Raw genomic sequence first — 12,540 nt, forward strand, 5'->3', positions numbered from 1 at the left:
TTCTCTCTCTCTCTCTTTTTCTCTCTCTCTCTCTCCTTTTTCTCTCTCTCTCTCTCTCCTTTTTCTCCCTCTCCCTCTCTCTTTTTCTCCCTCTCCCTCTCTCTTTTTCTCCCTCTCTCTCTCTCTCTTTTTCTCCCTCTCTCTCTCTCTCTTTTTATTTTCCTCCTCTCTCTCTCTCTCTCTCTTTTTCTCCCTATCTCCCTTTTCCACTCTCTCCCTTTTCCCCCCTCTGCCTGTTTTTCTCCCTCTTTTTTTCACCCCTTCTCTTCTTTCTCTCCCTCCCTCTTTCCGCACCCCCCTGCCCCCCACCCCGGCAGCTGTCTTTTTTAAGATAAAACTGTGCTACTTCTCACCACTTGGTCAGAGACGTTCTCATCTCTTCCCTATGGTGATTGCAAATCAGCCCAGGACGTGGCTACTTCACACCTTCTTTGTTTCAGAAGAAGACATTCATTTCTGGAATGTTTTAGGATGGGGTGCAGTTGACACCTCCAAAGCTTTGAATATTTGTCGTTTGTCTTTGTCTGACTGTTTGAATACACAATGACCAATCCCCTTTTCCTTCAGTGGCCATTTTGGACACTATTAAAAATAAAGATTCATTTTTTAAAAGACAAAGTCAGTTTTTCATAACTCTTACAGTCCATAGTTTGTATCATCGTACTTCCAGTGTGCGTGACTCCTCCCCAATAAAGGAAAAAATGAAATTCCTCAGATTTCATTTTTTTTTTTTGGGGGGGTTTAGAAAGGGGGGACAGAACAGTAAGAAAGTTTATAGTCACACCACTGTACACATTCATTTCATTCACTGGCTTCCAGCCCCGAGCCTGATATCAATTTGATTTACACAGTATTCTTTACATTCTGGACAGTGCATTGGCTAAGACATTGTCTTTTCCCGCTGTGTGTGAAATTTTTAGGTTGAATGGAGTTTACTCCTGCAACCATCGAAAAAGGCTGGCATGGTTTTACTTTGAATTTTTCCAGGAAGGTGAATGGATTATGGTCCGTGTGAATTTGAATTTCTTTGTGCCTGTTATTGGCATAGACTTTGAAATGTTGAAGAACTAAGAGGAGCCCTAATGCTTCCTTTTGTATAGTGAAGTATTTATTTTGGTGTCACAACAGCATCCACTCGAGCATTGGCTCACACAAACACAAAAGAAAATACATATAGAGAGGGAAACAAAGGAAGGTGACTTTCGGGGGGGTGGGGTGCTCACGATAAACCTGTTGAAGTTTCTTGGAAAATCAAGTCCTCAATGGGTGCAGGCCTGAGATAATTGTAGATTTCGCTCTTGATTTAAAGTTCAGTTGAAGACAGTGGGACACTGCTGTCTAACAGATGTAGGATTCTACAGCAGGGCATGTGCCTTCTGGCTTGCTGGAAAATTGGCTGCCGGATGCTGCTTCTCTCTCTCTCTTTTGCGCCCTGCTCCCTTCCCCTCCCCCCAGCGGGCTGTCTTTTTTTTTAAGGTAAAGCTGTGTTACTTCTCACCTCCTGGTAGACATTCCTAATAACAAAATAGTTGCTGCGGTCAGGTGGGGAGTTAAACAGTGGGAATGACCCACATCACACCATGTGGCTGTAACAGTATACAATGTAACTAAACTGCTATGCTTAATTTCAAACAATGTACCATTTGCTCTGACCCTTTCTACAGTTATCCTACCAGTGTAATATGCCAGATAATTAACCAGTTTTTCTTTATTTACATTTATTTGGAAAAATTGGGTTCATCATTTTTATTATATGTACCAAGAAATAGGTACATGTGCTTGACCTTTTGAGGAAAAGAATCAGGTTTCTAAGTCAGAAACTCTGAAGAGCACTTGGGTATAATAATCAGGAAACTTGCCTCTGTTTACTACCAGTTTCATGTTTGTTTGTTTATATGGGATAAATCAAGGCTGGTTTCACAATATTGAAAACTGGTGTGAAGTAAATGTTTCAGACCAAATTATTTTGTATTCCATTTATTGGTGAATGGTCAAAAAACTGAATTCAGATTTATTTTACTGCCTTTAGTGGCTTTTCACAGAATTATCTCAATTTTTCAAAAGCTGTAAGAAATACTGGAGTTAGATAAGTAATTTAATAACTCAATGTGGAATTATTGATTTTTTTTTTCCCCCCCATTCCCTCCAGTTACCGTGTATACTGCCTATTGGGAGATGGAGAATCATCTGAAGGCTCAGTCTGGGAGGCAATGGCATTTGCTTCTTTCTACAAACTTGACAATTTATTGGCTGTTATTGATGTGAACCGCCTGGGTCAAAGTGACCCTGCTCCACTGCAGCATAAAGTTGAAATCTACCGCAAACGTTGCGAAGCTTTTGGGTAAGTTTGCAACTTCTAAGTTCAAATAATAACAAAACAACTTAGATTTATATGGTGCCTTTAACATAATAAAATGTCCCAAGGTGCTTTACAGGAGCATTATAAAAAAAGTATGGCACCAAGCCACAAAAGGAGATATTAGGTCAAAGAGGTAGATTTTAAGGAGCATCTTAAAAGAGGAAACCAAGGCAGAGAGGTATAGGGTGTGTATTCCAGAGCTTAGTTCAAGTGATGGCTGCTGCAGGAGTGGACGGACACAATGATCTTTAACCTTTGAACTATTAATACTTAAATAGGAACCTAGATTGCAAGTTAGAGAGGAAGTAACATCATAAATCTTTTTAAAAATAAAACTAATGGATTCCAGAATTTAGAGCAATGTTAACTTTTTTGTGGCTTTACCTTTGGTTGATTCCTCTTGAGGTTCAGTCGTCAATAAAACAAATTAAATCATGATATGGTAGAGCTGTTATATATTTGCCATGTTTTTGATTTCATAAAGACTTGAGCTGAATTAAAAATAATTTGATGAAGGTACACTGATAGTTTCGTGGATTGCTAAATGTGCTGCCTAATAATTCTCGTACCGTGCAGGCACTTGAGCTAGGAAGTTTATTTGATGTCATTTAGAATGTGTATGATCCCTCTAAAATAAAGCATTTGATACATCATTGATGCAGCCCATTTATGAATCAATGTTGTAATCTCCAGTATGTTAATCTGACAGGATCTTAACTATGTATTTGAAATTAAATTATCTGTTAGTAATATTTTGGGTTCTGCTTTTCAAATTGAAGTCATCCAGTCATATCATTCAGTTTTGTTCCCACATCAACTTCATGTACATAGGGTTGATTTCTTTATCTGTCGTTTAATTTTCGGAACATTGACTGTTTCAGGAACTTCACAATATCTGATTTAGTTAAAATCTGATGACTCTAAAGTCTACCACAAATAAAATAAGCCGAACAGTTAATGTCAGCCTTGGCTCTGTAGCACTTTCACCTCTGAGTCAGAAGGTGGTAGTTTCAAACCCCAGTTTCTTTAGCACATAATATAAGCTGACAAATCAGTGCAATTCTGAAGGAATGCTGTACTGTCCAAGGTGCCATCATCTGTATGAACTGTTAAAGTGAGGTCCCATCTGTCCTCTTGGTAGACGTGAAAGATCTCACAGCACTATTCGACCAGTGTCCTGGTCAATCAATCTGGTCATTTACTTAATTGTTGGATTTTGCTGTGTGCAAATAGGTCTCCCATGTTTCCTGCATTGCAACAATGACTACACATCAAAATTGCTTAATTGGCTGTAAAGGACTTTGGAAAATTCTGAGGTCATGACAGGTGTTAATTGTTACTTCATAACAGCTTATAAATATGTTATTAATTGTACTGTTACACTGGCTTCTTGCATCATCTAATTCCAAAGAAGTGGAAATGAGTTGAATTCAGTTAGTTCAAATCAAAGCAGTGTTTGTGTTGTTGACCATGTTTCCAAGGTTGTTGATTTTTACTTTATTGCAACAACAACTTGCATTTATATAATCCCTTGTTTCGGACAGATGGTAAGGGGTGTGGGTGGTTCCCACTATTCACCTCCCAACTGACAGCAGTTGTATTTTGTTTAAAATGATGAGTTAGTCTCTGTTTTTAGGATCAAATAAACAGACAAATGACAGGTTTTCTTGTAGACTTAAAACAAAAGATTAACTATTTGTTGAACAATATTCATTCCTCAAAATGTTTACAACACCACTCATGCACACATTTACTCTCACATGCACTTTCGAAGATAGATAGAAGGTAAAGGGTAAGAGTTCAAGGTGTGTTAGGTGTTCATGGTTTATGGTAAACCTGTTGAATCTTCTAAGTAGGACTGTTTCTTTTTAAAGGGACAGGCCTGGGTGTTTGTAGTCTTGAACTTGTTGAGGTGTTTTAGATCTCTGGTGGTTAAGATTTCATACTGGAGGTGGCAGTCACTTTCAGTCTCTGCTGCATCTAGTTGAAGTGTAGATTTAGCAGCAGAGCTGCTTGTTTAGGCTGGATCTTTCCACGGCCCCTGGCTAGAATGCTTTCTCTGATGTTAGTGATATCTCTCTCTCTTTACAGAAGGTTACCTTTTAAGGTCACAACCCATCATATTAGCATTTCTGTTTTTTGACACATGGCCTTCTCCCTTGGTGTGACCACACAATGGACCAGGATGCAGACTCCATGGTTATGAGGCCAAAAGCTTCCCTTAGGGTCTGATAGGATGCTGAGGTTGTGAGCAAACTGGTTCAACCTGACACTGTGGCCGGAGAGGAGGGTGGATTCAGTAGCAGGAGTATAAATATTGCTAAGAAGGCTGAAAATTATTTCTTTTTTGTGTTTGTATTCTTTAAAATCATCTGAAAGTAGCCAATTGCATATTGCTTTAAACACCAAAAGAACTTTTCCACCAAAATTATTTTCCTTATTTTTTTCAACTGTTGCCTCTATTGCAGATACTGTAAATATTCCTTTGTGTCTTGTGTTCCAATTGCACTGCGTAATCTGAACCAGCTAAATTACTACACGTTTGTATGTATTTTGCTGCTCAATTTGATGTTTATGTTGACTATTGTAGTTTAATGATGAATTTTAAATTCTTCTGTACAGCTGGAATACTGAAGTAGTGGATGGGCACAGTGTTGACGAACTCTGCAAAGCCTTTTGGCAGGCTACCTTGGTCGAAAACAAGCCATGTGTTATTATTGCTAAGACTATGAAAGGAAAAGGCATCGAAGGTATTCTAAATGCATGCCCCTTTTTACGGAACTGTGTTTGTATTTGGGTTTTTGTTTTGGAGCAGTTAGTGAATACATTGATGGAAAGCAAACAAATCATTTTCAGTATTATTGTTGCCCAGTGGTCAAGACAGTTAATAGTAAACCTGTTAAGGGAGCAGCCCAGTTATACTGTGTGTTGAAGCACTAACTGATATCACCACAGGCTCAGATTCAAATTCCACAGTGTGGAGGTCAAAATTTCATGCAATAGTTGAATAAAAGTGCTTGGTTGAGGCTAATAACATTCCAAAGGGAAATTCAGAAGGGATGTCCCCATTTAAGTTACTGATGTATCCCTCCTGGCAACAAATAAAAAGAGGCCTTTCACCTGCAAAGACTTCTAAGCCCAGGGAAAAACAGTCAGAAAGATGTTCTTATGTTGGGAGGACTGTGGACTGCCATATAACGAAAGGTTCATGACTGCTGCTTGGGAAGTGAGCATTCACTTTGTTATGATCCTGTAGTTTTTTTCCCCAAGAAGAATGCGGTGTGCCTTTAAGGCTGGAAAAGGAGCAGTGCTGCTTTAAGGCAACAAGCTCCAGAGAATGAGTCAAAGAGTGCATTCTAGTTGCCCTGGGATATAGCCACTCGGAGACTGAGGATCGAGAGATACATTGTTGATTGACATTTGAAACTAGTTGAAAAACAGGCTTTTGAGACAGTTAACAGCTGGACGAGCATATACTGAAGGAAACGAGAGCTTTCTCTCAGTTAATTTAAACTCGATTTATTATACTCTCAGAATTCTGATGTCAAGCCAGATAAATTTAAAAAAAAGAAAATAACCAAATTCCTTTAATTACTGAACTGTAATTGTTGAAAGGCTGTGTTTGCTGATAACACTACCAGTAGGTGGCGTTGCAGTGGCACATGCGCAAATGCAGCCTCTGCCACTAAAACGCCACAGTCTGCGACGTCAGCAGCTGCCAGGACTACAGATGGCGCTGCTCAAATAATCTCACGAAGGCAACCTAAACACATGGCAGCACACAATGGCCCGGGGGGGAAAGAGCGAGCGGTGGGGGGGAGTGAGCGGGCGGGCTGGTGGGGGGAGAGAGAGCAAGCTGGCAGGCGGGCCGGGGAGGGGGGTGGGGGGGGAGGAGGAGGAGAGCGCACCTGCCACCACCAAGGTCTTCGGCTGCGCTCTCCCCGCTTCCCACACCCCTGCCCTCTCCCTTCTTCCCCCACCCCCGCTCTCTGCTCGCGTTACTCGATGACGTAATCTGCGCATGCACCAACCAGTCCTGGCAATGCGGAACACAGCGCATGCGCAGAAAGTAGGAGGCAATCTGCGCATGTGCGCACATTGGCGCAGTCTGATGACGTCAGCTGCCGGCTGCGTTGTCGATAATCATTTTGTTGTTGAAATTCATCGCTGGAAAAGAAGAACAATTCAACTGCTGAACTAGAATACGGATTGTTCTACTGTTGAAGAACCTTTTTTTTCCCATCGCATGGCTGTGAGGACTATTCCACATTGGAAGATTTCACTTCGGCAGGAGCGTAAGTATGCAAGGACACAAATTTTTTCTATTTTAAATGTTTATATTTTTAATAGTGTTTAAGAATTTAGTTTTTCTAATTAAACAGTTAATTTGTTAATCTAAAGACACCTGGTTTGCTTAGCCTCATTCGGGGGTTAATAGATGGTACAATTTGGCTAGGTCTTTCTTTAATTTGGAAAGTTTAAAAATGATATGTTAGGAGATCTGTGGTAGGACGGGACTGAATCAACAGTGCTTTTCTCCCAATACAATCAGAATCGTATATTCTGATTAGGGGCTTTGACTTGAGTGGTCAGTTGTAACAAATTGCATTATCTGGTGCTAATGGTTGTGAATAAACTGAACAGAGTGGAATCCATTCTACTCTTGTAATTACTGGTATTATACAAGGGACTACATAGAGACACATGGGTTTGATCAGAAACCCCTTGGATCTTCAGTGCAGATAAGTGCGAAGTGGTACATTTTTGGTAAGAAAAATAATAGTCTAAATGGGGTAGAGGAGCAAAGGGATCTAGGGATACAGATTCTCAAATCATTTAAAAGTAGCAACCTGGGTTAACAAGGCCATAAAAATGCAAACCAACCACTGATCTTCATTCCCAGAGATATAGGGCCCAATTTTTCACATGCTAGTGGGGTCGGGATTGGGGTGGAAGTGATATAAAAAGTGCGGGGTCCCGGTGGACGTCTCTGGATCTCTGGGACAGGCTCCGGTTTTTAAAGTGAGGGTGGGGTAGGGATGGGGAAGGGAACAAGGAACCCACTTGCCTCCAATTAAGGGCCTATTAAGCTCCTAGAGGTACCTGTTAAGGGACTCTGGAGGTCGGGACTGCAATTTTCAAATCTGATTTCGGCAAACCAGAACAGTCTGGTGCACAACTGTGGGTTCACAGTGGGGTGAAGGGAAACTTTATGATCTTGAAAACATGTGACCCTCGGGAATGTTGCACTGGATCATGCACATTACCTCAGTTTTGGATAGTTGAACACCATTTTTTTTATGCTGCTGGCCCTCTAAGGAGCTGTTTGCTCTCTTCGGCAAGGCTGCCATCTGTCTTTGCTGCTCAGGCTCTGCAGGCAGCTCCCACTCCCGGAGACGCTCGGTGCCATAAATTGGGCACCAAGCTTGCTTCCTGCCCAGTGAGGGCATTTACGTTTCAAAAGCATTCCTTGAACAACACAGATGTGGCGCGGTGTCGGGACCCAGAAATTATCCAGGTGTCAGATTCCCGACCCTGTTTTGAAAATCCGGTCCTTAGAATTGAAAAGCAGAGGAGTTATGCTAAACTTATAAATGGTTAATAAATAAGTACTAAATATAAGATGGTCATTAATAAATCCAATAAGGAATTCAAGAAAAACTTCTTTACCCACAGAGTGGTTAGAATGTAGAACTCAGTATCAAATGGTGACTAGCATAGATGCATTTAAGGGAAACTTAAATAAGTACTTGAGAGAGAAAGGAATAGGAGGATGTGAATGCAATTAGATGAAGTAGAATTGGAGGAGGATCGTGTGGAGCATAAACACAGGCGTAATCCAGTAAGGCAACTGGCCAATTTCTCAAAATTCTATGCAATGCATATCTGTGGACAGCTGATTGTTGATGTCCTTATTGAAAGCCTGAAATGCTTCTGAAGAATAAAACTGAAGGGCCAGTTATGAACTGGACAGCCTCTAGCAGTGCCCGCCTGTGATTAGTTGTGGCTGCAGGTTTAGTTGGAGCGTGTGGTATTACTCTGTCATGATGTCTGTTATAAATTGCAGCTGCCACAGCAACTGCTGCTTCACAGACTAATGAGGGCTGGATTTTACCAAGCCCATGACGTTGGGCTCCATGGGCTGGAAAATGGTTCCGACAGTGGCCCGCTGCGAAGACAGATGCCGGGAGGGTCCGGCCTGATCTTTGCAACGGCAGTGAGGCTCCGTGACGGTCTGCCCGCCGCTGGGCAACAGGACCTGGATTTAAATATGTAAATGAATAAATTACAATGCACTTACCTGAGAATTTGAGGGCCGCCGCAACCTTTAGAGTGGCGGCCGGCACTCCCACACATTCAATTCCCCGTCTGGGGAATGCCAGCGTTACACTGGTGGGGCGAGGAGTTAATATTTTCTTGGGGGAGGAGTGGGCTGGGTGGAAGAGACGGGGTCAAATAAACATGATGGATGCATAGGATGGTGGGAAAGGGTGAACGTTGCGCTGTCTGGGGGGTGGGGAAGAGGTCAGATTTAAAACATGTGTTTTGGGGGGGTGGGCAAATAACTAAAGTAGTTGTTCATGGGTGTTGTGAAAGAAGTGTTAGAAATTTATTTCATAAATTGTGGGGTGGTGATACTGCTCTAAAAATTCAAATTGACTGGCAGGGCTGGCTGCCCTTTAAAAATGGCACCAACGCCTGTGCACAGGCAGCTAACTGCATTTCCAGGGATGGACAGACTGCCCCCGCCACGTGATTTGGTGGGGGCGGCGGGCCAGCTGTCTGCCCTGGCTATTTAAATGAGCTGCCGCATGGGCGATCATGGCGGCTCTTTGGCTGGGCTGCCTGGCGGCAGGCTCTTAAAATCCAGCCCGAGGAATGTGTACTTGTGCCTGTAGATTCTGGTGTGGGGATTTCCATGGATAGATGCAGCACAGCTCTGGTGCAGCCCGACTGGCCTGCCATGATTCCATTTGTCTTCCACTTTCTCCTAGAGCAGATATTGGGCAATTCCCATAGAGAAAACCCATTGTGGTTCGATTTAGCAGTACCCACAAAGGCTTCTGAAAATCACAACAGGAAAATACCCAAGAAAAATGGCACAAACGGTTGAAAATTGTTGAGAATCATTACAGCGCAGAAGGAGGCCATTCGACTCATCGTGTCCACATCGGCTCTCTGAAAGAGCAACTCACTCAGTTCCATTTCCCTGCCTTCTCACCATAACCCTGCACATTCTTCCTTTTCCGATAACTGTCTAATTCCCTTTTGAATGCTACAATTGAACCTGCCTCCACCACGTTCTCAGGCATTGCATTCCAGACCTTAACCACTCGCTGCGTGAAAAAGTTTTTCTTCATGTCACTTTTGCTTCTCTTACCAAATACTTTAAATCTGTGCCCTCTGGTTCTCGATCCTTTCACGAGTGGGAACAGTTTCTCTCTATCTACTCTGTCCAGACCCCTCATGATATTGAATACCTCAATTAAATCATCTCGCAGTCTTCTCCAAGGAAAACAGTCCTAACTTCTCCAATCTATCTGAATAACTGAAATTCCTCATCCCTGGAACCATTCTCGTGAATCTTTTCTGTACTCTCTCCAATACCCTCATATCTTTCCTCAAGTGCGGCGCCCAGAACTGAACGCAATACTCCAGCTGAGGCCAAACTAGTGTCTTATACAAGTTCAACATAAGTTCCTTGCTCTTGTATTCTATGCCCCTGTTAATAAAGCCCAGGATACTGTATCCTTTATTAACCATGCTCTCAACCTGTCATGCCACCTTCAATGACTTATGCACATATACACCTAGGACCCTCTGCTCCTGCATTCCCTTTAGAATTTAACCTTTTACACTATATTATCTCTTCAAGTTCTTCCTCCCAAAATTAATCACTTCACATTTCTCTGCATTGAACTTCATCTGCCACCTGTCTGTCCATTCTACCAATTTGTCTATGTCCTTTTGAAGTTCTACACTAGCCTCCTCACAGTTCACAATGCTTCCAAGTTTGGTATCATTTGCAAACTTTGAAATTATGTCCTGTACACCAAAGTCTAGGTCATTAATATAGATTGGGAAAAACAATAATCTCAACACTGATCCGTGGGGAACTCCACTACAAACCTTCCTCCAGCCCGAAAAACATCCATTAACCACTACTCTTTGTTTCCTGTCACTCAGCCAATTTTGTATCCATGTTGATACCGTCCCTTCTATTCCATGAGCTACAAGTTTGCTCACAAGTCTGTTGTGTGGCACTGTAACAAACATCTTTTGAAAGTCCACGTACAGCACATCATCAGCATTGCCCTCATCAACTCTGTTACCTCCTCAAAAAAACTCCAGCAAGTTAGTTAGACATGATTTTCTCTTCAGAAATCCATGCTGGCTTTCCTTAATTAACTCACATTTGTCCATGTGACTATTGATTTTGTCCCAAATTATTTTTTCTAAAAGTCTTCCCACCAAAGTTAAACCGACTGGCCTGTAGTTGCTGGGCTTATCTTTACACTTTTTTGAACAAGGTTGTAATGTTTGCAATTCTCCAGTCCTCTGGCACCACCGCTGAGTCTAAGGAAGACTGAAAAATTATGGCCAGTGCCTCTGCGATTTCCACCCTCACTTCCTTCATGGATGCATCTCACCCGGCCCTGGCGTTTTATCCACTTTAAGTACAGACAGCCTATCTAATACTTCTTTATCAATTTTAAACCCCTCTAGTGTCTGACTTGCCTCCTCTTTCAACATTGTCTGGGTTGCAACTTCTTCCTTGGAAAAGACAGCTACAAAGTATTCATTTAATATCTCAGCTATGCCCACTGCCTCCATGTGTAAATCCCCTTTCTGGTCCCTAATTGACACCACTCCTTTACCACCTTTTTACTATTTATATGCCTATAGAAAACTTTGGAATTTCCTTTAATGCTAGCTGCCAGTCTCTTTTCTTGCTCTCTCTTTGCTTTTTCACTTCCCCTCTGAACCTTCTATATTCAGCCTGGTTCTCAGTAGTATTTTCTAACTGGCATCTGTCATAAGCACACTTTTTTTCTTCTTTATCTTAATCTCTGCCTCTTTTGTCATCCAAGGAGCTCTGGATTTTCCTTATTACTTGGCTGTTTAAATTAATCGTGTATGAAGTTCAGTCCATAACAATCATGAGCGCCAATTTTTTATGACCAGTAAATGACCAACATCAAAAAATTGCATGACTATCAAAATAAGGTTATTGCAATGTAATAAAATATAACAAAGATTTTGCCTATTTCAGGCTGGAACTTGCTGCCCCCACTTAACTCAGTAATGGAAATGTGTAATATGCAATATGGATGAGTTTCAAAATTGGAAATCTTCCCAAATTTTCTGACTAGTAATGTCACATTATTCCTGAAAATCAGGAGTTTCTGATTGGAAAATATATCTTAATGTGTGATGTGAATACTGAATGTTGCATTTGGTGTGCAATGTGTGTGTCCTGAACATGTGTGTACAGTTTGAGGATCAAAGGCAAAGGTTCTCAATGGCGTATCACACCATCTTCTCACCTGTGACTTTTCTGCTCCTAGTTCTTTCAGACTTTGTGGATGTATGTGGTATAAGCCTTCAATATTTCGAATATTTTCAGGTGTTGAGGATAAAGAAAATTGGCATGGCAAACCTATTCCAAAAGATAAAATGGAAGAAGTTATTCAAGCAATCAAAAGTAGGATCCTTGGCTGCAAGAAACTTATCCCAGGGCAGCCAGTGGAAAATGCACCAGATGTGAATATTGAAGACATCAAACTTGCTGCACCACCCAAATATAAGCATGCTGAGAAGGTAAATAATCATACTAACATCACTCACCTCTTGAATTCTGCCATAGATGATCAAGGACCCTGATTGAACAGACAATGGGCCTGAAATTCATGCAGTCTGGAAGGGTGTAATGATCAGATTGTCCATTATTTGAGGTGGGTGGATTTGCATTGGCGGTGATAGAGGCTAGAACCTGGACCAGCTGTTTTTCATCCCAGAAACAAAGTGGCCATAGTTCTGATAATGGTGAAGCCACCCCTCTCCTCTTGCTTTGGGAGTGGGGGCACATTGGTGTGAGTTGCAGGGCTGCTGCCACTTAACATGGAACTCGTGCTAGCTGAGAGCTGGCCTAAATTCTGCTGCGGGCCTAGTACAGGTCC

At 41.8% G+C, this 12,540-nt stretch overlaps 1 protein-coding gene across 1 annotated transcript in view; it reads left to right on the forward strand.

The window, feature by feature from the left end:
- Window positions 1–12,540, forward strand: part of LOC137380098 (transketolase-like) — a 54,260-nt gene that overhangs the window by 26,484 nt on the left and 15,236 nt on the right. The window contains exons 5-7 of the mRNA XM_068051732.1: window positions 2,150–2,341; window positions 4,982–5,109; window positions 11,988–12,181. Of these exons, the coding sequence (XP_067907833.1) occupies window positions 2,150–2,341; window positions 4,982–5,109; window positions 11,988–12,181 (514 nt within the window). The remainder of the gene's footprint in view (window positions 1–2,149; window positions 2,342–4,981; window positions 5,110–11,987; window positions 12,182–12,540) is intronic.

The sequence above is a fragment of the Heterodontus francisci genome, chromosome 19 (assembly GCF_036365525.1).
Source record: "Heterodontus francisci isolate sHetFra1 chromosome 19, sHetFra1.hap1, whole genome shotgun sequence".
NCBI classification, from domain to species: domain Eukaryota; kingdom Metazoa; phylum Chordata; class Chondrichthyes; order Heterodontiformes; family Heterodontidae; genus Heterodontus; species Heterodontus francisci.